Genomic DNA, 22990 nt, shown 5'->3' with positions numbered 1-22990 from the left:
TAGGTGTATTAGATATGTCCATGCCAATATCGTTTGTTTGTTTGTTTGTTTGTTTGTTTTGATCCTGGGCCAAATATTATGAGATGGAACTTACTGGGAATGAATACAAAGTTCTTGATCTCAAAATCAATTGCCCACAACGGGATAAGCGTGGTTGTGAGCAACGTGTTCCATGTGAATCAAGAGTATGATGTGTTCCTCAAAGTTCTAAATGTGCTGTGGCTGTGCCGGTGCCTGGAATGAGGGCCGTGGTTCCGTCCCTCTGCAGAACCCAGAGACCTATGCTTGGATCTGGCAGCCACACTTGCTAGCAGAAACAGACAAACACGCCAACCGGAGAAGGACCAAGGGGGAGGGATCAAAGGGGCTGAGGACATACTTGGTACAGTATTTACATGGGCCCTGAGGACCGCACTCAGACCAGTATATAGGCTACAGGGCCATGGAGACCTGAGGTCAATGTAAGGAAAACCTTTGAGATACTCTGAGCTGGCCGTGGGTGAATCGGGCTATCTCAGAGGGTTCCTGTCACGGAAGGATTTTGAGTTTACACTGGCATTTAGCCAGACTATTGTAAAGGCTCATACACCATCCAAGGGGTTGGAATAAATGGTTTTAAAGTCTCTACCCACCCTGAGAATCCATGGCTCTGTGATTCCACAGCATCTTTCATTCCCTGTAAACAGTCTGAGTCAGAGGCAGGCCTCATTTTCCTTTTCATGTGGTCAGGGATGGGGTTTGGTCCTCTAATTTGATGATTCTGAACCTTAAAGAATCCCTTGAAGAGTCCACCATGTTGGGCCCAGTTGGGCTTGGAGGCGCCAGGGAATAGTAGCCCTTGCAGACACCTTCTTGTGGCTGCTCCCCCCATCCCATCTTACAGTGTCCACTGTAGTTGGTGCAGCTTTCTCTAAGGCTTTTCTGGGCTACCTTTCAGGGGAGCAGCGAGAGGACTCCCTGGGTCTCCCTTCTGAAAGAAGAAAGTTTCCAGCTCCAAATAGAACTTTCTTATTGTCCAACCAGCACATGTGTGAAGCTTTTAGAATTTACTCACTAGCAGAGATATTTCAGATGTCTGCATTGTGAGCTCTGGGGTAAATCTCAAAAATGCTCTGATAACTCAGCTGGTAGTAGACCTATGCACATATGTTATCTGAAATCAGTCTCACAAACTCGGTGGCATTGAAATGTGAAGCAGCTGGCTCAGAGAGTTCAAAGTCAATGGTCTGGCAAGAGGCAGAGGCAGGACGTAGACCCCCACCTTTGACCTTGGGGTCGGCTTGGTTTTTCTCCCCACGTCTGTCCCCTGGGATGTTGCTTTCCCTTTGGCTTTGTCTCCTTCCCCACATGTGGTACCTCCTTCCTTTTGGTGTCTTCCTTTCTCCAAAGCTTACCTCCACGCATGCTCCGGTTCTTCACCTCCTTCTTGAGGTCTTCCTGCCAAGGATGGTGCAAGTTCTCTCGTATCCTCGGTCCCTCCCACTCAATTAATTGCTTCCTTTCTTCCTGACTTAGTAATATTACCATTGTCTCAAACTTTATTTCTGCTTTCCTTCTAGCCAGCATCCTGTTTCTCTTGCCTAGTACTGCCAAACCCACTGAATGTGTACAATTCAGCATCTCCGTCTCTTTCATACCCAAACCCTTTCCCCTGATCCTTGCGCTGGCAATCTGGCTTCCGTTTCTTAACCAGAAATGCCCTCTGGGGGACCAGAGCATCAGTCAATCAATTTTGAGAGCCATTCTTTGCATCCTCACCTTCCTGGATTCCTCAGGAGCATTTGGCCCTGTGGACCACCTCCTGGATCTTGCAAGCCACTTTCCCACCCCCTCAGGATTTATGCAACTCTATACTTTTGTAGCTACCCCAGTGACCGGATTGATTCTTTTTTTATCTGGACAACCATTTCTTCATCAGTTACATGAGAGAGGTGGGCTAGGATCATTTCTAAGGTTTCTTCCTATGTTACGAATTTCAGCTTCTTTCTCTGGAATTTCTTCCCCTACTTCCAACGGTGCCAATCCTTCATGACTTAGTTCCTGGCCCTCCATTTGGTTCTCTCTTCTCTTACTTCCACGGAGAGATAACCCATACTCAGCTCCCGGTGGAGGAATTCACATTTCCATAGCTAATCCAAACCTGTCATCCCCCTGCTCTTATTTCCAACTGTCTGCACATAGTTGCTAAACCATCCCTTCATACTGAGCACTTCCTCAACCCCAACAAGCACTGGCTTCCCAACTTCCCCAGTTTTTACCCATGATACCAGAGGCTTGTGTGAGGCGGGGCGGGGGGGGGGGGGGAAGCTAACGGCCTCTAGGCTACAGTCTGAGAAAATAATGAAGAAGTAAAAGATGGGCTGCTATCTGGGTAAAGGGATTTTGTAGAGGAAAGACAAAATGAAACCATTTAACTCCAGATCCTTCTCTCTTCCCTAATCAGGATTTTCTAAGAAGGGAAGCCATCTTCAAGCCAAAAAAGGCCAAGCATTGTTGGGATGGATGAAAAACTTAGACAGAGGAGCATATAGCACCTGGTTGCTTCTAATGAGTTCAGATCTTCGTGTGCAGATGCATAATGCCCTGAGATAGAGGAAGAAGTTCTAGATGTTACTTCAGAGAGTAGCCTAGGACAAGTTATAATTATCTCAGAGAACCAAAATATAAAGGCAAATGTGGTCCTAGTTTTTCAAAACCCATAAAATGAGAGACTGTAGAATCTGAAGACCAAGAGCTTCTCTGTCCCCAGTAGGTCTAGAGTTGGTTCTTTTTTTTTTTTTAGGGGAGTTTTTTATTCTGTATAACTTTTTTAAAATGTTTATTTATTTATTTTTGAGAGAGAGAGAGAGAGAGAGAGAGAGAGAGAGAGCACAAGAGCAAAGGAGGGGCAGAGAGAGAGGGAGACAGAATCCCAAACAGGCTCCGTACTGTCAGCACAGAGCCTGATGCAGGGCTTGAACCCACGAACCGTGGGATCATGACCTGAGCTGAAATCAAGAGTTGGACACTTAACCAACTGAGCAACCCAAGCCCTAGAGTGGATTCTTTAACAAGTAAAAGTCTGTGAGCAAACTCTCTTTTCTGTTTGGGTTAATAGACCAATAAATCAAATATTCCCAAGAAATTCGATGAAAATCTTTCCAGTCAGTGTATGTTTCGCAGTCTTAACATGTTGGCAACTTCCTTTTCTTCTGTTGTGTCATACGTGTGTTTGTGATCACTTGTTTCGTGTCTGACTTCTTTAGCAGACTATGAGCTTGGTGAGGACCAGATGTGACCATCCCTGACCAGTTTGCTGCCGTATCCATCATTCCTAGCTTTGTACGCTCTGACTAAAAAAAACAAATAAAAGAATCAATCACTGAATAGGTAGATGGGAAATGTGAGCTGGATGATAATGGACTTATAAGTGATTGTAAAAGTACATTTAAAAATTAACAAACTACTGAATTGATGTCAATCTGAAGATTAGTTCCAACTATAAAACTCTTAGAAGAAAACATAGAGGAAAAGCTTTATGACCTTGAATTCGGCAGTCATCTCTTGGATATGACGCCAAAAACACAGGCAAGAGAAGAAAAACTAGACAAGTTAAACTTCATTAAAATTTTAAAACGTTTGTGTTTCAAAGGACACTGTCAACAGAGTAAAAAGGCAGCCCATAGAATGGAAGAATATGTTTACAAATAATATATCTGATAAAGGATTGCTATCCAGAATATATAAAGAGCTCCTACAGCTCAATGCGCACGCACACACACGCACACGCATACCGGTTCAAAATGGGCAAAGGACTTGAATAGACATTTCTCTAAAGAAGACATACAAATGGCCCATAAGCACATGAGAAGACGCTCATCATCAGGGAAATGCAAATCAAAAGCACAATGAGATACCACTTCACACCGTAAGCCATCAGATAGCTATGATTTTAAAAACCCAGAAAATAACGAGTATTGATAAGGATGTAGAAAACGTAGAACCCTTGTACACTCCTGGTGGGAATGTAAAATGATATAGCCATTGTGGGAAACTGTGTTGGTAGTTCCTCAAAAATTTAAGCTTAGAATTGCCGTAGGATTCAGCACTTCCACCTCTGTAATGAAGTCAAAAGAGAGGGGCACCCTGGGTGGTTCTGGTGGTTAAGCATCACTTTGGCTCAGGTCACGATCTCCCGGTTTGTGGGCTCAAGCCCCCTGTCGGGCTCTGTGCTGACAGCTAGAAGCCTGGAGCCCACTTCAAATTTTGTGTCTCCCTCTCTCTGCCCCTCTTCTGCTTGTGCTCTCTCTCTCTCAAAAATAAATAAACATTTTTTTTTAAAAGGAAAGTCAAAAGAGAAAAGAAGTTAAACTAAAAGAAGTTTAAGGAAAAAAAAAAAGTTAAAACAGGGACTCAAACAGATATTTGTACACCCGTGTTTATAGCACATGATTCACCATAGCAAAAAGGCAGAAGTAAACTGAGTGTCCATAGATAGAGGAATGGGATGAACAAAATGTGGCAGATACATGCAGTGGAGTATCACACAGGCTGGAAAAGGAAGGAAACCCTGCCACATTGCTACCACATGGATGAACCTTGAGGACATTACACTAAGGGAAATAAGCCAGTCATAAAAGGACAAAGACCGTATGTTCCCACCTGTATGAGGTACTTAGAGTGGTCAAATTCATAGACACAGAGTAGAATGGTGGTTGCTAGGGCTACATGAAGGGCAAAATGGGGACTTACTGTTTACGGGGGACAGGGTTTCAGTTTTGCCAGATGAAAGGTGTCCTAGAGATGGATGGTGGTGACGGTTGCGTGGCAATGATGCCCTTACCGCTGCAGAACTATGCACTTTAAATTGTTACAATGGTAAACTTTGTTTTTGTTTTTGTTTTTTTTTTTATCACAGTAAAAACAAACGGGTTTTAAAAAAATGTAGCTTTAATGGTGAGCTTCAGGACTTTATTCTGGACCCTTTCATCACTTGGATGAAAATCTTAACATCTTTGCTTTTGATATGAAAATCAGAGAGAACCAATGCCAAGGATTTTAGGACAGGTTTTTAAGGACTTGAAGATTCTAGGATAATAGATCAGAATTGGACTTGAAATTAAAGAGGAATAACTGTAAAATCCTGAATTCAGGGTAAAAAAATAAGCAAAAAATATACGGAATGAGGGGCAAGGGTTAATTTTACATGAAAAGGATCTTGGGGTTTTCATTTCCTAAAATTCCCCCCACAGAAAGGGGGGGAAGGTGAACTGTCACCAAGGAGAGGAACTTTGTTTAGATAAAAGGGGGCAACAGTCTCACTGGGCTCTGTGTTGACCAGACATTACTAGGGCACCAAATACTACTGTCTTAAGTTCTTAGTGGCATACTTTTAAGAGGTTTATAAACTGTAATGAAACAGAATAAAACTATGGGGGCTATTAGGGAACCCAAAACCAGACCTCATTGGTCGTGATTGATGGACCAGGGAATTTAGCCTGGCAAGAAGAAAATTAGGAGGGACCTAATAACTGTTTCGAACATCTGGAAGGCTGGCCTGTGAAGTAAGGACTGTCCTTATTCTATATTCCTAAGGGCAAAATTGGGATGGCCAAAGAGCTAACGGAAACCTGACTCATTGTGTCCACAATTTTTTTTAATGTTTATTTATATTTTTGAGAGAGACAGAAAGAGAGGGAGAGAATGAGCAGGGGAGTGGCAGAGAGAGAATTGGACAGAGGATCTGAAGCGGGCTCTGCACTGCCAGCACAGAGCCTGACGCGGGGCTCGAATTCACAAACCGTGTGATCATGACCTGAGCTGAAGTCAGATGCTTAACTGACTGAGCCACCCAAGCGCCCCCGTGTTCAGAATTTTCTAAATATTAGAACTGATGTTATTCAACAGCATGGCCTCCTGTTACAGGACGGCCACCTGCTAGGGATACTGCAGAGCGGGAGGTAGGTCCTTTCCAATGCCATAATTCCTTCTTTCAGTTCCTTGGTCTCGAAACCTTGGTGTCTTATTTGAGTCCTCCCTCCTCCTCCCCACCCCCCCCCCCACCCCGTGTCTGATGAAACCTTGGGGCTTCTTCCCTCACAGCTCTCTTGGCTCCACTCTTCACTCTCCATTGCCAGCAGCCTCTCGTCCTCCACCCTGGAGGACTGGTACATGCCGCCAGTCAGCTCTTCCAGCTTTGGGGCTGCCCCTTGCTTCAGTCCCTTCTGAGTCCCCCCGCCAGACCCGATCCATTTTATACACTAATTGTCTTATCGTGTAGTTCCCCTGATCTAGACCAAAGAGTGGCTTCTGCTGCTTCCCATATCAAGATGAGATTACTTTTCTTGGCTTTTGGAGCCATTCTTCTTTCCCTCTCTTTTCAGTTTCATTCTGTTACCCAAATGACTATTTTGCTGAAGCTGTTCCCTTCAATGTCAAGTGGTCTGATTGTCTCCCCCTGTTCATTCCCTCTTCCATTCCCTCACGTGTGTTGTCCCCACCCCCAGCTTTATTATACAGACCACCTCATGTACCATAACCACCATGATGTCTTTCCTTGGCCACCCAAACTCACATGGACCCTTCGTTTCTCTCATTCGCAGATATTTACTGATCCCTCTTAGAAGGTGGGCACTATGCTAGATGCTGGTGAATAAGTGATAAGCCAGAAAAATTCAGTTTTTGACTTCATGGAGTGGGTGAAATAGAATGAACCCTTGCTATAAGGGACACAAATGGGATGTTGTGATGCAAAATGGTGTGTGTGTGTGTGTGTGTGTGTGTGTGTGGTAGGGACAGGCAGGTATTTAGATAGGTGATCAGAAAAGGCCTGAGGAGGTGACAATCTGGGATGTAAGGAGGTGAAGGCATCAGTCACTGGGAGTGGCTGGAGTTAAGAGCATGTAGTCCAAGGAACCAGTGTATGTGAGTCCTGGCACACTGGAGATACTGGACTTAGAGTGGTTTGGCTGGAGCACAGTGAGTAAGGATAGAAGGGCATGAAGTGAAACTGGAGAGGTACCTGGGTCACATGAAAGATCTTCGATTTTATACAAATTGCACTGGGAAGCCATTACAGATTTTTAAGGAAGAAATTGATGTATCTGGGCTATACTTTTTAAGATCGCTCTGGCTACCATGTGGAGAGTAGACTGGAGAAGAGCAAGACTGGAAGCAGAAGTTAAGAAATGAATGTAGGTTGAGACACCACCTCACGCCGGTCAGAGTGGCTAAAATGAACAACTCAGGAAACAACAGATGCTGGTGAGGATGTGGAGAAATGGGAACCCTCTTGCACTGTTGGTGGGAATGCAAACCGGTGCAGCCACTCTGGAATCAGTGTGGAGGTTCCTCAAAACATTAAAAATAGAAATAGGGGCACTTGTACCCCAATGTTTATAGCAGCACTTTCAACAATAGCCAAATTCTGTCCATCAACTGACGAATGGATAAAGAAGATGTGGTTTATATATACAATGGAATACTACTTGGCAATGAGAAAGAATGAAATTCTGCCATTTGCAGCAACGTGGATGGAACTGGAGGGTATTATGCTGACTGAAGTAAGCCAGTCAGAGAAGGACAGATATCATGTTTTCACTCATATGTGGAACTTGAGAAACTGAACAGAAGACCATGGGGGAAGGGAAGGGGAAACAATAGTTACAAACAGAGAGGGAGGGAGACAAACCACAAGAAACTATTAGATACAGAGAACAAAGGGTGGATGGGGGCTGGAGGAGAGGGGAAAGTGGGTGATGGGCATTGAGGAGGGCACTTGTTGGGATGAGCACTGGGTGTTGTATGTAAGTGATGAATCATGGGAATCCACTCCCAAAACCAAGAGCACACTGTATACACTGTATGTTAGCTAACTTGATAATGAATTATATTTAGAAAATAAAATAAAATAAAATAAAATAAAATAAAATAAAAATTTAAAAAAAAGAAAAAGAAATGAATGTAGGGCACCTGGCTGGCTCAGTTGGAAGAGCAGGCAGCTCTTGATCTCAGGGTTGTGAGTTTGAGTCTCACGTTGGGTGTAGAGATTACTTAAATCAATAAACAAATAAGAGCTTAAGGAAAAAAAAAGAAATGAATGTAATAGAGCAGATGAAAGATGGTAACTTGAACTGGAATGGAGAGAAGAATGGAAAATAGACATAAAAGGATTTGCTGCTGGCTTCATGTGAGAAGTAAAGAATTAAGAATGACTCCCTGTGTCTGAGCTGAGAACTAAGTGGATGGACCTATATCACTTACGAAGATTAGATGTGGGGGAAATTCAGAAGTCAAGTGTGGGACTTGTTAAGTTTGAAGTGCCTGCAAGACACCCACAAGGCAGTGTCCAGGCGCCAGTTGATGCTGCAAGTCTAGAACTCCTATGAATAGGCAGAGAGGGAGATAGAAGTTCTAGAGTTAGCGTACAGACGGTGACTAGATGAATTAGAAGACTAAGCAGAAAGCCTAGGACCAAATGTAGGGCCTGTGTGTATGCTGATGGGAATGATGGAAAGCCAGGGGAGAGATTAATAATGCAGGAAGGGGGTCACAAGTAGTCACAAGATCACTAACTTCATTCTGTATAGCCCCAGTCATCTTTATTGGTGAATTCAGTAATTATTTTGGGGTGTGATATCAACATGAATATGGTGATGCAGAGAATAGAATATGGTCATACTCTATAGTCATTGCTAGCATGTATCTTCTCAATGAGACATATGCACGTTTCTCGTAGGCAACTCCTATACCTTCATACTCCACTGGTGGTAAGACCTTCTTATAACAGTCCTTGCTGAAACCTTGGACTCTGTTACACAGATGCCAAAGATCCTTTCTTTCCTGGGCCAAGTGATGCCTGGTACTTTGTATGGATCTGTTCCTTGTATTTCCTTACTGGTATCATTACTTTTATTTTAAAAAAAAAAATTTTTTTTTCAACATTTATTTATTTATTTTTGGGACAGAGAGAGAGAGCATGAATGGCGGAGGGGCAGAGAGAGAGGGAGACACAGAATCGGAAACAGGCTCCAGGCTCCGAGCCATTAGCCCGGAGCCTGACGCGGGGCTTGAACTCCCGGACCGCGAGATCGTGACCTGGCTGAAGTCGGACGCTTAACCGACTGCGCCACCCAGGCGCCCCTGGTATCATTACTTTTAAAGGCCTTGCAGGAATGAAGAGAATTCTAGGGATTCTCCAGCCTCATTGACAAGGAAAAAACAAACTAATCTTCACGGCAGCGTGTTGACATTTCAAAACTGGCATTTAATTATTTACATACCTTAGTATATTAAAGGTGCATATACACTTGAATAAATAAATCTGTGTGTGCAAAAAATTTTAATAGCACTACTGACAGCTAGAATAAAGAACTTCACCAAAGCCTGGGAGACCTTTTGCATTTGGGGAAAGAAATAAATCACAGTTGTCCATGGATTCCCTGTAACCAAATATATTTGGTTTGAACGCAGTGGGGATGACTCAGTCTCTAGCAAGGTGCTGGGCCCGGCTTGGCTGCATTTGATGCTGAGAACCTAGCAACCGGAGGCCAGTACTCCCGAGCTCTTATAGCACCACTGAGAACTGAACATGCGCGCTTAGATCAGATTGATGTGTGGGGATGGGCAGGAGTCTCCAGGCAAAGAAGCTCACGGAGGGTTTCTGTGTGGGAAGCTGGGAAAATGAAAGCTCCTGGAGGCTTGGTAAAGATGAGAAAGAAAAAAAAAAAAAACAACAAAAAAACCCACAGGCTCCAGGAGCCTTTAACAGAAAGAACTTGGGCTGCGGCAAAAACAAAAAACAAAAAACAAAAAACTTTAAAATTTCAATCCATCTTGAACGCTAACTAATTAGACACTGAATACCATTAAGATTTGTAAGTTCTTTCTGCCCTCAACTCTAGCTCCAGACGCGGCTGGAGAAAGGAAGAGGGTGGTTAGCACCGAGCACCTTCTCTTTATCTACTGTGTCTGTGATCATATACTCACCTTCTTTCTCTAGCAGTATTGGTTGCCAAACACAACTAAGCACTGAACCAGAAAGTTAACAGTTGAAGTGTGGTCACCTACAGGCAGAAAACAGATGGAGTCTATTACAGTAACCCAGATAAAGAGCCATGTTAAAGAGCAAGACCATTTTTATTCCTACAGTCCCCATAGCATACCTTCTTTTTAACCTCGTTTATTATTTAACTCCCTCCAGTATAAAATATACCAGTTGGCCACAAACTGGTCTTTCTGCTTTGCAAACTGTTTGCTTTAGATGTATCGTTCGAATTTTACCACCGAACTGAGATGCCATGACTGTTCTTAGAGACAAGGGTTTGTGGCTCTGAAAAACAATGACTGGTCTAGGTGAGAGAAAAGAAAGCAGCAGTAAGGCTTAAGTTCTTTAAACAAGCACCGAAGATACAGTTCAAGCTAATGTTTTTTAAAGCAAAAGAGATGAGTCTGTGCACTTACGGATTTTGCAGAATAAGCAAGTCTTGGCAAGTGACCTTCCTGTGTTCTCCCACCCCACCCCCAGCCTGACTCCCACACCACAGCACACTCCTGAAGGGCCAAGCTGATCACCTGCGTCCCTTGCTCAAACGTTGAAGTTCGGGCCCCTCGATGGGCCCCACCCGGCTCTCTGTGACCTCTCTCCCTCTGCCCATTTCTTACCTCCACCTCCTCTATAGCGCCCATCCAGTTTCAACAGGCAGGCCTGTTGAAAGGTCCACCACCACCTTCCACCAGGAAAAATCACCTTCCCCTCTGGCCTGTTGCACCCTGCACCTTCACCACGGTAATGACCGTATTGTACTGTAATGATCAATTTCTGCACCTGTTCCCTCGTCCCAGCCTCAGCACGGTTCTGGACACACCGTAGGTGCTCTCTAGATGGTGGTTGCTAAGGCAATGAGTCCTTGTGTTAAATACAGCTTCCCCATCCTCGCAGCACTTTGAAAGTACTCAGAAAAGGAAATGACTAAAGTGTAGACTGTTCAAACGGAACACCACCACCACCCTGCCTGGGGTACCCGTGCCACTGGGGAGGAGGAAGGACTGAGGCCGAGAGCCCAGCGCCGCTATGGAGCTGCTGTGATTGTCCAGTTTACAACAGTCAGGACTGGCTACACCATCTGTGGAGCCCAGTGCAGAATGGCACTGTGGGGTCCCCTATCCAACGATTATTGAGAATTTCAAAAGGTGACGGCAGACCAAGCCCCAGCCCTGGGCAGCTGCACAGGTTTCCCATCCATGAAAGCTGGCCCTGGTGACAGCAGGGGAGTAGGGAGTCTGGGAGAAATTTTGGATGAATTTTTTAAAAAAGTAGCTTTAAAATCTGCAAATTTGTTTTAAAATTTCTATTTTCTCATGCCTCGCCCTTCACAAGACCCCCACAGTGGTTTATTTTCATTTATAAGTGCAGATCCTCTTAAAAAGCTTATTTTATTTCACGTTGTTTTAGGGAAAAAAACACCACACTCTGTTAGTCCTTAAGAAATAATGCTATGATCCACACCCCACCACTTACCCCCTGACATGAAGTAACCCATCATTATTGCACATCCTCCATTTAGTCCTGAAATTGCGGGGAGACTGGCTGGGCTTTCACAGGATTATGTTAACATGAAATAACTTTATCAACCTTTTGCTAATTTTTAAAAATTAGTTCTCTGTGCAACAGCATCCAGTCCCTCAAATGTGATTTTATTTCACAGCATTCTTAGTAAATTAGAAATTGTTCTGTTCAAACCCCAAATGAACTTAGTTTATCAGATATCATCGTGATGAAATGTTGTTGGTATCTGCTGACAGTGTAAATGAATGAAGATTTATGAAGGGGGCTTTTCAAAACTGCGCGGCTCTGCAGCGGGCAGCTCATCTGCACTGCCGCACTTGTCCAGCAGGGGGCGGCGCGAGCAGTGCCACATTCCCAGCGCCTCCCAGCAGGGGCCACTCCGCTCTTGCCCTCCCGTGGCTCTCTCTTAGGGACAGTAGCAAGGGACCACGCACTATCAGTGAGCACAGCACCATCAGGTGCAGCAGGCAGTGGGGCTGCTAGGGACAGTAGCAAGGGACCACGCACTATCAGTGAGCACAGCACCATCAGGTGCAGCAGGCAGTGGGGCTGCCCAAGAAGCCAGTGCAGTGGGCAAATGCCAGGTCCCAGCCTTTCCTTAGGGCTCTCCTCTCACGTTCCCCATGCTTCGCTGTTCCCTGCTCTCCTCCCTATGCTTCAAAGCCAGAGGACCTAGGAATATGGCTAAGTTCATGAAACAAAACCCTCATTTTTGCTCCCCTCGCATAAACTTTTCACCACGCAGGACCATCTGAATAGATCTGATTGTGCCAGAATCCTTAAACTTGAGCTCAGCTTTCTCATCTGCAAAGGAGATGAGTACCACCTACTTCGTAGGCCCCTCAAAGATCTGCACGAGAACACACATGGAGGGGACCGTGGGGGAGGTGCTCTCACGTTTGTTGTCTGGGGCTCCAGTGTTACTGAGAAGCCAGGGCTGCCGACGGTGGGAGAGAAAAACGGCTCTCAAACACCCTTCCCGGAGACAGAAACGGTCACAGGAAAAACTCCGGACTGTAGAACGCCAGCAGAGCCCAATTTGTCCAAGTTTGTCTGCAGCTGACTCCGCACCTGCAGCTCCTCACTTCTCTCACCTGTGAACGAACACGCACACAGACGCCCACTCGCTCCGCTAAAAACGCCCAGGACCTAAAGAAATCCACACGCCGGAACAAATCCAAAAGCACAGAAACACAAACAGCCGGTCCCTCAGACGTGTACCTTGCAGGGTGCGCGCTGCTGCACTGGGGGGGGGCCTGTGTGCGGTGGGGGATCGAACCCAGCACAGCCTGAGCAGGACCGGGGGAGGGGAAGACGCTGACGAGCAGGCAGCGAGGAGGGGAGCCAGAAGGGACCGCAGAAACCCACGGACTGTGGAGAGCCGCGATTTGCAGGGACAGCAGGAATGCGTTGCCTTAACAAGATCCAGGGACATTTCACAGCTTATGCAAATGACTGCAAATCTACCTTCAGCCTTAATTACTTCACGCCATTAAACTGACTCTCCCAGAAATTCCTGGGAAAGACCATTCTGGTAAAGAGGTGAATTGCAGCACTGGGGACGGGGGTTGCTCTTCTGCCAACAGCCTGGCTTTCACCACTAGGACAGGACCCAGTCCGGCAGGATAAATCCTCGGGGGCTTATTCCTCATTCCGCCTCGTCCACAGGGAAGAGGCTTCACCTGGGCCGCTGTAGACTTTGCTAGCCTTCCTTTCCTCATCAGCCAACTCCCTACAAGGTGGAAGCCTCTGGGCCACTTGGCAGCCACCATGCCCCATACCGAACAGCACAGGAACCCAAATGAACAAAAAAGGCAATTGGATTTTGTAAGAAACAATATATTTTATTTTTCTGACACCACAGCTCTGGTGAGTGGTTTTGTACCAAATTTAATGGAGGTTACACAGAACGTTTTACGCATGGGAGGGGGAGGGCAGGGGAGGAACCACAAAATTAAAAACAAAAACAAAAACGAAATCCTGGATAGCTTTTAGCATCTGTTCCACTCCCACATCGATAAAATTCACTTGGGAATTCCTAAGAAAAGGAGAACAGAAAACAAGGTGGGCAGGGAAGGGGGTGTCGGGGAAGAAGAGAAAGGGAGCAGAAGACCGCCGAGCATCCCAAGCACAGGCCTTTCCCTCGCGGAGCCGGGACGACGCTCGGCCTGGAAGGCGAGGCTTTCATTAGATTTACTTCCCCAAAAGAACACCGTGTATTGCAGCTGCCAAAGGGAAAGAGGAGGAAAGCAGGGGTCACCAGTTGGGGGCGGGGGCGCGGGAGAAGGAGATACACTTAACCAAGGAGATGAGGGCAGGGTGGGGGGCGGGGAGGAGAGGGAAACTGAGAGAAAAACGTGAAGGTGGGTTTGCCGACTGGAAGAGACAGACCGTGCCGGAGAGCACTCGAACCGAAAAACAAACGTCCTAAGCTTCATTATTTTTGAAAAGAAAAATCTCCCCCCTCCCCCCACCCCTCGCTGAACTTAGTTCCTTTTTTTTGTGCTTTTCATTAATACTCTGCTCTGAGGTCGTAGTTTGGTTTTTTTTTTTTTTCTATACACTGGAGTTGAAAGAAAATAGTCCAAAGGTCTGAAGACGGATTCTCCACCTAAAGTAAACGGCCCAGCATTCCTGTTCTCCTCTTGTCCCAAAGACTAAAGTCTCTGCTAAAATCCCTTTTACAATATAGTACAGTACACAAAAAAATAAAGCCCAAAGCAAATAAAAAAACAAACAAAAACAAAAAAACGAAACAAAACAAAAAAACAAAAACAAAACCAGAAAAGAATCCTGGGAGAAGCCAGTCCAAAGGACGTAAACATACAGAGAACGGTGCAACACATGACCGATGGCAATTCTCGAAGCACAGGCTACAGATTCCCAAAAGTAGGTGCCATCATGGGATACCCAAGTCCACAAAAATAATTTTTAAAAAATAAATCTTAAAAAAAACACACCTGTTGATTAAATGAATCATTTGTTTTCAGGTAAATCCATACATTCTCGAGTTCCCCCCTCCCCCAAAGCAGCCCTCGGGTCTCTGCTCTCCTATTGCCTGACCAACAGCACTCCCGGAACTCCCTCAAGGCAGCTCTCAGGACCCGGAATCTCATCTTGACAAGGATCGGCACATCCAATCTTAGCAGCTTAAAACATCATGTTTCCTGGGTTGCCAGGTCCTTGGCTGAATCCACCCATGCCCACGTCAGCGGCCATGCCCCGGGGCCTCATCTGTGGGGGGATCATGATGTTCTGTTGGGGTCCCATCATGCCCTGCATGGACATCATCATGCCTGGGGAGCCCACAGGCCCAGGGTGGGTGTAGAGCCCAGCAGGCCCCCGATCCTTGCCGGGAATCATGCCCACGGCGGCAGCCGGATTGCTCATCAGGGTAGGCTGGCCGGGCATCGTAGATTGTGCTGGTGACATCATCCGATGGTGAGGTCCCATCATGCCTTGCTGGAGAAAGGCTGGTGGTCTCATTGGGTTGTGGCCTGGCATGGATGGAGCCGTGCCAAGAGGGATGTCCGGAGTTCCCACTGGCCCTGGCCCTCCCATGCCAGGTAATGCTAGTCCCATTCTGGGGGCCTGTTCGCCCATCATCCCCTGCATGTGCGAAAACCCAGGCCCAGGCCCCTGGGGCTGTTTACGGCCTGGGACTTCCCCTCGAGGGAAATATTGCAGTGTCTGGCTAGGCTTCTCAGATGGAATAATGCGAGACAGATCAAACTCCGGGATTCCGGTGGCTCCAGGTCGGATGACCTCCTGCAGGTCTGGGTCTGTAAACACCGAAGGCATGCTGTTCCCCAGGACGGCGAAGGAGTCGGGACCCCCGGGGCCTCCAGGCTTGCAAAGTGCTGCATCTGCTGAACTCTGGGGCAGGGTGCTGGGGCGGCCAAGGGGGCCTTCTCCTGGGAAACCCATAGCTCCTGGGAAGCTGCCCTGCCCCCCACTGGGGCCGTTGTGAGGGAACGGAGCCTGCTGTGGAGGAGACTGTACTGGCGGGAAGCCCTGGGGGAAACCCATCCGTCCTTGAGGTACCATCGGAGGCTCCTGGGACCCATGCCCCATGATAGGATTGTGTGACATCAAGCCAGGCCCCATCGGGACCCCATGAGGAGGTATGTTGGGTCCCATGGCATTCGGAGAGGGCATCTGATTGGAGTGAGAGAGCGGCTGGGTCATTCCCATTGGGCTGAGGGTTGGCATCGGAACCACGGGGTTTGGACCTGAAATTCGAGGATTCTGTGTATTAATGCCCATCCCTAGAAAAATAAAGATATCAAAGGAATCACCTTAACCGAGAGCAACTTAGAAAAACTACAACAAATCCAATCAGCAACAACAAAAAGCCAAATGTGCAAGGTACTCTGTTGGGAAAACATACGTCACGAAATCCCTGCCCTCAACAAGATCGAAATGCATTTTGGAGCACAGACACCCAACAGCTCTACGAGAGGTTATATTTTGAGTATCAAACTGTATGACGTAAGAGTATGTAGAAAACAACCAGGAAGAAAGTCTCCTGTGCGAAAAGTTACAAATTAATATGCAAACCAGTGTAGTCTTCTTCATTGGAGACATTTCATACAGAAAAAAAGAATCTGTCTGAAGTAAGTATGGTCCTCTTTGGAGAAAGAGGATTAATCAGTCCTACAAGTCCAAGAATCAGAAATAATAACAAGGAAACCAAACAGGCCTTTACCAAATGACATCTAGCATTATCTTTTTAGACTGCCTTACTCAGAGAGCATTTCACACTCTAGGGTGTATGAAACGTTAAAGAAACATAGCTTTTAACAGAGAGGGAAAGCATGCAGTTTCTACTATAGTCTCTGGGACATTTAAGTATTTGGTTTCTCTGTGGAATTACTACTGAGTATGGTAAGGACGGTGCTTGCTAGGAAATGGGGGCTTTCCACCATCTCAAATCCCGTGGCTGCTTGTGGTTGGAGGCTGCCCTTCCAGAAAAACACTTCAAAACTAAAGACATCCAATCAGAATGTTAAAAGGAAACTGCTTTCAGTCTTGCTCCAGGAGGACCCTCCCTACTCTGACCCTCGACACCCCCCCCACCACAAAAAGGGAAAAACGAACCCATCCAGGCACACGGAAGCATCAGAACTTCTATAAGTTCCTTCTAAGAACTGTCAAGAAATCTGCTTTCCAATAAGCACGGACTGAGTCAAACTAATACAAAAGTGCTATCTTCCTCTAGTGCAGACACTTTAATTCTATCGACGGTATTCTTTCTCAACTCGTTGCACCTCCACCCGTTGAGGTCTGCAGCTGTCAACAAAGCACGCGTGAAGTCTCTCTTTTGTCTAACACGGGCTCCGTATCCTAGCTTCCATCCTGATTGCTTACCTGGCATATTATTCATTGATGGCAAGTTGGGAGAGCGAGCTGGAGGGGAGTCGTCATCGGAGCTGGCCACAGTCTTGATGGCGTCGTGGTATAAAGGGGTAGAACTGGGCATTGCGAACTTGGACATTCGAGACATCATAATAGACAGTGGGTTCTGGGAAAGGGTTGGCTCGGGAGGCATGGTGTAAGGTGTACTAGAGGGAAGACTTCCAGGGATATTCACAGAGGCAGACTGGCTGGCTGTAGGAGGTGGGGGGCCACCTAGAAGAAAGCAAAATAAAACAAAAACGGGCAGGGAATTAGATTGCTCTTGAAGGCTATCAGGCCGATGATTATGAACTAGCAAGGTCAGGGATGCGACAGATGAACAGGACAGTGTTATTAGACCCGGGACACGACTCATCAGTCTTCTAGTCAAGATCTGTGTGTGTGCAGAGGGCAGACCGCAGCGCAATACGGAGGTGACGAATCAGCAGACGTGAAGACAAACATGCCAAGAATGCCTCAGACAGAACTTGAAGCTTGGGAAAAACACGGCTTACGGACAACTATTTCACTGAAAAGAACACGACGTAAGCGGGTCTTTCCCTTGCCGATCACAACTCAAAATTCAACTCCAGTATTTAGTCTGCTGTGGAGCCAGACTAGCGATCCGACCCCAGCCACCAACCCTACACATGCTCTTGATTAATTTCCACAACCAAAGCGTTTGAACAAAAAAGTTCTGAGGTGGCTGTCCCACCGTCCTGCTTTCATGACCCGCTAACCAATGGAGAGGGGTGCTTTAACTTGGTAGTATACGTTTTCTATCTTACTTGGAGTCTAGTTTTTCTCAAGTGAAGACAAGGCGGACCTAGTATTTACACCTCGGTGCTCATCTCCAAGGACCACCTCTGGTCCCATTCATAAAACCACCATCATCAGTGAGAGCTTCTCCTGGGAAGAAAATACTGATAAATTGCGGCTGATCTGTGAGAACAGCAGTCTACCAAAGAGGTTTTGGGAACTGCTTCTGTGGCCAACATGTATTTACGAGAACCACTCAAATCTCTCAGCGGCCTCCCCTTTGTGCTTAGGATTATACTCAGAGCCTGTGGATGCGAGGGCAGCCCCCTCCAGTGGGCGGGCCTAGTATTTAAAGTAGCCACATTTACCCACCGTTAAGGCATTTTATTTCACCAACATGTTCACCGTGCAAATGTAAATTTGTCTGTGAAATGACAAATACTTCCCATTTTCTCCTCTTCCTTTTAACAGTCCCATCTGACACACATACACTGCCCTGAGAGCCGTGTTTCTCTGCCAGGATGGGACGCCTGTGCCTAACCCCGTGGAAGTACCGACGATGCACCCGGCCACAGATACGTCCGTCTCGGCGGAGGCCACCTCCGAGTGCAGAGCTCAGAGACATGTCTCCGGGCACCAGCTGCATGAAGTCAGGACACCAGCTTCCTCAAAGGACATAAACCAGGCTTTTGCAATCTCTGGCTCACAAGGGGCGACCGTGAGGACGCGAGCGTACTGACCTGACTCTACACTGCCCAGCATGGCTGGGGAGGCCATGGTGAGGGGTGCTTTATGGTTTGGAGGGATCCCGGGACTCTGGAGGGGAGGTTTTGGAGAGGAGGTCCATCCAGGTGACGGGGCAGGAAGTGATGGAGACTTGAGGTGAACAGGCGAAGCAGCAGCAGACCCCAAGACGGGGGGGGACTTAATGGACGCAGCAGCAGCCGGGCCCGCCAGCATGCCTGCCAGCTGCGATGGAGTCTGGGGGGACTTGAGGTTCCCCGAGGGCGAGCCCAGCATTGGTGACTGGACTTGGCACACCGTGGGAGACTTCAGAGGGTTGATGCCTGGGGAGTGCCCCTGGCTGCCTGCCGCAGATATATCCAAGGGCTTCCGCCCCAGGCCACGCTGCACTGGAGGAGCGGTGTTGAGGCTAGTGGGGTTACTGGAAGGGTTGAGAGGTAGTGCTGGCATATGACTGAGCCGGCTGTTAGTCCTTTGGTCGGGCCCGACTGGTTCTCTGAGACTCCGCAAGCCACTGTTGCTGCCTGGACCCTGAGACATGGGGAGAAACGGCCTGGGGCCCATGCCGTACTCTTGCTGGGGGTGCTCCCCAAACGGCAGGGGCACCATCTTCTGCTGAGCAGACAGCACGTCTGTGCCACCCGGGCGTAACTTCATCATCTCCTCAGGGCCCGTCCCAGCCTCTCTCATCTTCTGAGGTATCATCTGAGGGTTGGATCCCATGTTGACGTTCAGACCGACATCTCCCTTCATCCCACCGGGAACCATCCCAAACTCCAGTTCCCGACCAGGGCCCATCTGTGGGGGCATTCCTTTCGGAAAGTCACCCCGAGAGGGACTCAGAGGGCCCTCGACGGGTATTCGAGGGAAAATGGGACTGCTCCCAGGCTCCATGTGTCGCTGGGAGCCGGGGATCAGCCTGTTCATCTCCATGCTGGGCCTGATGCTTTCCATGCTCATCCCCGGGGGGAGGCCCAGCTGCTTCTCCGCCAGCTGCTGTTGAAACATCTCTTCGGACAATCCTTGGGGGTTTGGGAAGCGTTCCCCTCGGCCAGGACCACTGAAGACACCCTGGCCAGGCGGGAAGTTTCGACCGTCTGCGATTTTTGGCACATCGTCTGGCCAACTGACTCCAGAAAGACCCGGTCTCGATGCTGGGTTGGGGACGTTCGGTCCCTCCATTTCAGAGTTGATCATTCCCGCAAACCCAGGGAGGCGCATCTGGCTCCCTGCCATGTTGGGGTGGGGAGCCATGCCCCTCGGGGGCAGAGAATGAGGCATGCTGATCCCATCAGCAAAGGGCTCTGCGCCCCCCGGCCCCCAGCCTTCACCGGGGGCCATCTGGTACGGAGGGGGAGGCCCTCGGCCCACGCCCCGAGGCCCATGCTGATGGACCATCATGTCCTGGAGGGAGCACTGCTGCACGACAGCGTGCTCCTGCTTCCTCCTTTTCTCCTCGTAAAACTCCTGCTGCAGCTTCAGCCAAGCTATCTGCTCGGGGGTCATGTGGTCCAGGTGGTCAGGTCCCATGGGCCCAGACTGGGAGTTCATGGAAGGTGGAACCATTTCATCCGGAGAAAAGGGCACATCTCTATGTCCTTGAGGGCCAAATGGAGCTCCCACATCTGTCCGGGGCCCAGGTCCCTTCCCTAGGCTTTGGGATTGAGCCATCATGGCCTGTATCGGCCCTTCTGGTTTTTTCTGAGGTCCATCTAATACCCCAGTGTTCTGCTGGGGTCCCCCACTTTGTCCTCCTGTGAATTCTTTCTCATCGGGGAAAAGCATCCGTTGGATATCTCGGAGCGTTTGTAAGGAGCGCTCCCGGTGCTCCAGCTGCTCCTGAGACAGGCCATCAGGGTTCTCTCCCAGCGCGGGGGGCTCGCCACTGGACGCTGGTGGAGGTGGGGCGGCTTTGGGATCTGCTGAAGAGCTACTGCTCCCCTGGGAGACAGGGGTCACCGCTCGGTTATTGGGTGTCGAGTTTGGCCCGGTACCGTCTGGGGGCAGTGGCGTGGAGCTGGCGGGGCTGCCCCCAGGAGGGATCAGTTTGTTTTCTACACCAGGACTGTCCCGGTCCAGAGGACGCGGGGGTGCAGCAGGCTTGGGTGCTGGTGCCGGAGTGGGCGGGGTCGGCTGCAGCCTGGTATTCTGGGAAGAATTCTGGTCCTGGCTGGCCGGAGCTGGGGGCTGTGGTGGGAGGGGTTTCGGATCATTCCGAAGGGCAGATATCTGTGTGTTCTGAAAACAAACGAGATTTTAAAAAATCATTGGTAAGTTGTACAAAGAGGCGATGAAAAAGGCAAGGCACGTTATAAAGGATTTGTCCCCGTCACATAAATCTACTCTGACATTTGCTGTACAGCCCCACTCTGGACATGGGGACGTTCTGATTTTTTTCTTTCCCTTTACTGTCAAATGGCATCCTCTTTCCCGTGCTGAAGATCAGGTTTCAATAACTTTATAAGCATGCCAGGGGGAGAGCCACTCTGCCAAAGTGAATACATTTGAGTATCTATTTCGAGGAACAGGTTTGATATCGCATGTACCGTGTGTTGCTGATTCAAAGAGAGATTAGTTTCTTGGTATGTGGGAGGCTGTACCTAACACCTTTTCTTTTCCCCGAAAGTACGACTGGGTATGCAGACTTCTCACTGTCAATCAAGAGGGCTGATGTTTTCAACCGAAAGAGAAAGTCCCTGTCACTGACAGCTCTGTACTCTCCCAGCTGGAGGAAGCAGGGAAGGCCGCTCAGTGTCGGTGTCTCCTCTGGCAGGGGGACTACCTAAGTACTCCTCTCCTTGAGTTTCCAGGGGGCCTGACATCTCTGGTTTCTGTTTTCAGTTTGTGATCACTGATTCCATATTCGATAAGAATTTGTACATTAACTGTAGTAAGATAATCCGCAGGCAGGAAGCGTCCGTGGAGAAATCTGAGGCTATCTAGCTCATGGTGTCTCTCGGTCTGTTCTTTCCAACAGTCGGCAGACCGCCCTTTCTATAGGCTGGATGATAGCCTCGTTATTATTTATTAAGTACCAGCGCTACACTAAGTCCTGCAATAGGTGACAAGGATGCTGTTAGTGCCTGGAAGAGGGACGTGTGTGTCCTGGGTCTACACCCTGGTGCTGCGGGAGGTACTGGAGGAGAACCGAAGGGCCCTGCCTACAAACCCCAGCTCAGGGATCTTTCGCCAGGCTCCAGGGAGCCACATGATCTATTTTTTGATGTTCATTCGCTCCTACTTGTTCACTCAATCCAGTCTGCGTTTCCAAACCCCTGCCTCCCCACTGACTCTCTGGAATGGTTCCCTGTGTGCACATTTGTACACGACTCGTCATGTGTATCTCCGCATGGAACAGTTTGTGTTGCATAAACACAAAGACTATCCTCGGCTGTTCCCGTTCTGTGAATATGTATGTAAATGTTTCGCTTGCAGGTAGCCACACACATATGTCTGCAGACAGAGACCGGTTCGGGGAAGGCTGGCTAAACCTGCGAGGGCTCCGTGTGCTCCGAGTGTTTTCCATGTCCCCGCCTCCCTCACTGGAGCGCGGAGGTCACCTTCATCCTCCTTCCAGTGCCATTTTAAGTTTGCCTTTGGTGGCCAGGTTTTGTTTGTTTGTTGGGGGGGTGGGCATGGACTCTGTCATGTGACCAGAACAGAGGAAACACTTCAGTGCCACTTTCGATTTCAGATTTGGAGCAACGGCAATCTGATTATTCCCAATTCCAGCTCCTTCTCCGACTCATTTCAGTACCGGAGAAGGTGGAGGTGAAAACTGGTACAATCTGTCATCCAATCGATCAAATGTTAGTCTGCACTACAACGTACCCTGTGCGTTCCAGATAATATAAATCTTAAACATTATGTATGTGTATAAAAGGTTTAAGTATCAATTAAAAAACATATATATATATATAAATTTAAATATTATGTATGTCTACCTCTATCCTTGACTAGAAGAGATGTATGAGCAGCGCGAAATGCCTTTTCTAAGTCTAGCAAAGCCCAAGCTCTGCTATGTCAACAGAGAGGGGCTTCGTTGATAAACGACATAGATGAAAACTTTATTTTATCTTGAATTGCCACTCCAGTCATTTAATGTCACTTAACTGTTCCCATGTCGAAGACCCAACCCAGCGCTAGATCTTAGGCTTCCTGAAAGCAGGGACTGTGTCTGGAACCTCTTAGTGTCCCCACGGCACTCGCCAACACCTGTCCCAAGAAATAACTTTTGGTTCCATCTGGAACGCTGTCTTGAAGCAACCATAGCATGCTTTTTCTAATGTGGTTTGCAGCAGGCACTTAAGTTCCAGACAGGAAACAGACTAACGTTTATTATAATTTTGGAAATATCAAGCGATTAAAAGCACTCAATGGTCCTCTCACTCTGAAATACATGAGGATCATTCTGAAAGTCACTGAGACTGTAATTATGGTATTATCAGCATGTGCTCCAGGACTGTGGCTTTAGTTATTCCTTTTCTGTTCTGCAACTAACTCAAGAACGTTTGTCAGTTTTTAGAAACACAGGGTCTGAAGTCA

The 22990-nt window shown here is 47.8% G+C and overlaps 1 protein-coding gene and 1 long non-coding RNA gene across 9 annotated transcripts in view; both read right to left on the bottom strand.

The window, feature by feature from the left end:
- Positions 1–2919: 2919 nt before the first annotated feature.
- LOC123379039 lies at positions 2920–10402 on the bottom strand. The gene is made up of 3 exons (XR_006582981.1): positions 10143–10402; positions 9967–10043; positions 2920–3332 (listed from the first exon to the last, which is right to left on the bottom strand). It is a non-coding gene; the product is annotated as an uncharacterized LOC123379039 (long non-coding RNA).
- A 2966-nt stretch (positions 10403–13368) lies between these two features.
- BCL9 (BCL9 transcription coactivator) overlaps positions 13369–22990 on the bottom strand; it is an 84665-nt gene continuing 75043 nt past the window's right edge. For 7 of the 8 annotated variants that reach the window (XM_045033403.1, XM_045033406.1, XM_011285100.4 and 4 more), the window contains 3 exons: positions 18442–20683; positions 16916–17176; positions 13369–15813 (listed from right to left, as the gene is read on the bottom strand). In XM_045033403.1, the coding sequence (XP_044889338.1) occupies positions 14696–15813; positions 16916–17176; positions 18442–20683 (3621 nt within the window). In that variant the 3' untranslated portion in view covers positions 13369–14695. The remainder of the gene's footprint in view (positions 15814–16915; positions 17177–18441; positions 20684–22990) is intronic. The other variant, XM_045033407.1, reaches the window with a different exon arrangement.

Source organism: Felis catus, chromosome C1 (genome assembly GCF_018350175.1).
Source record: "Felis catus isolate Fca126 chromosome C1, F.catus_Fca126_mat1.0, whole genome shotgun sequence".
Classification (NCBI taxonomy): Eukaryota; Metazoa; Chordata; class Mammalia; order Carnivora; family Felidae; genus Felis; species Felis catus.
Note: the sequence above shows the minus strand (reverse complement) of the source record. Positions and strands in the feature narration are given on the sequence as shown.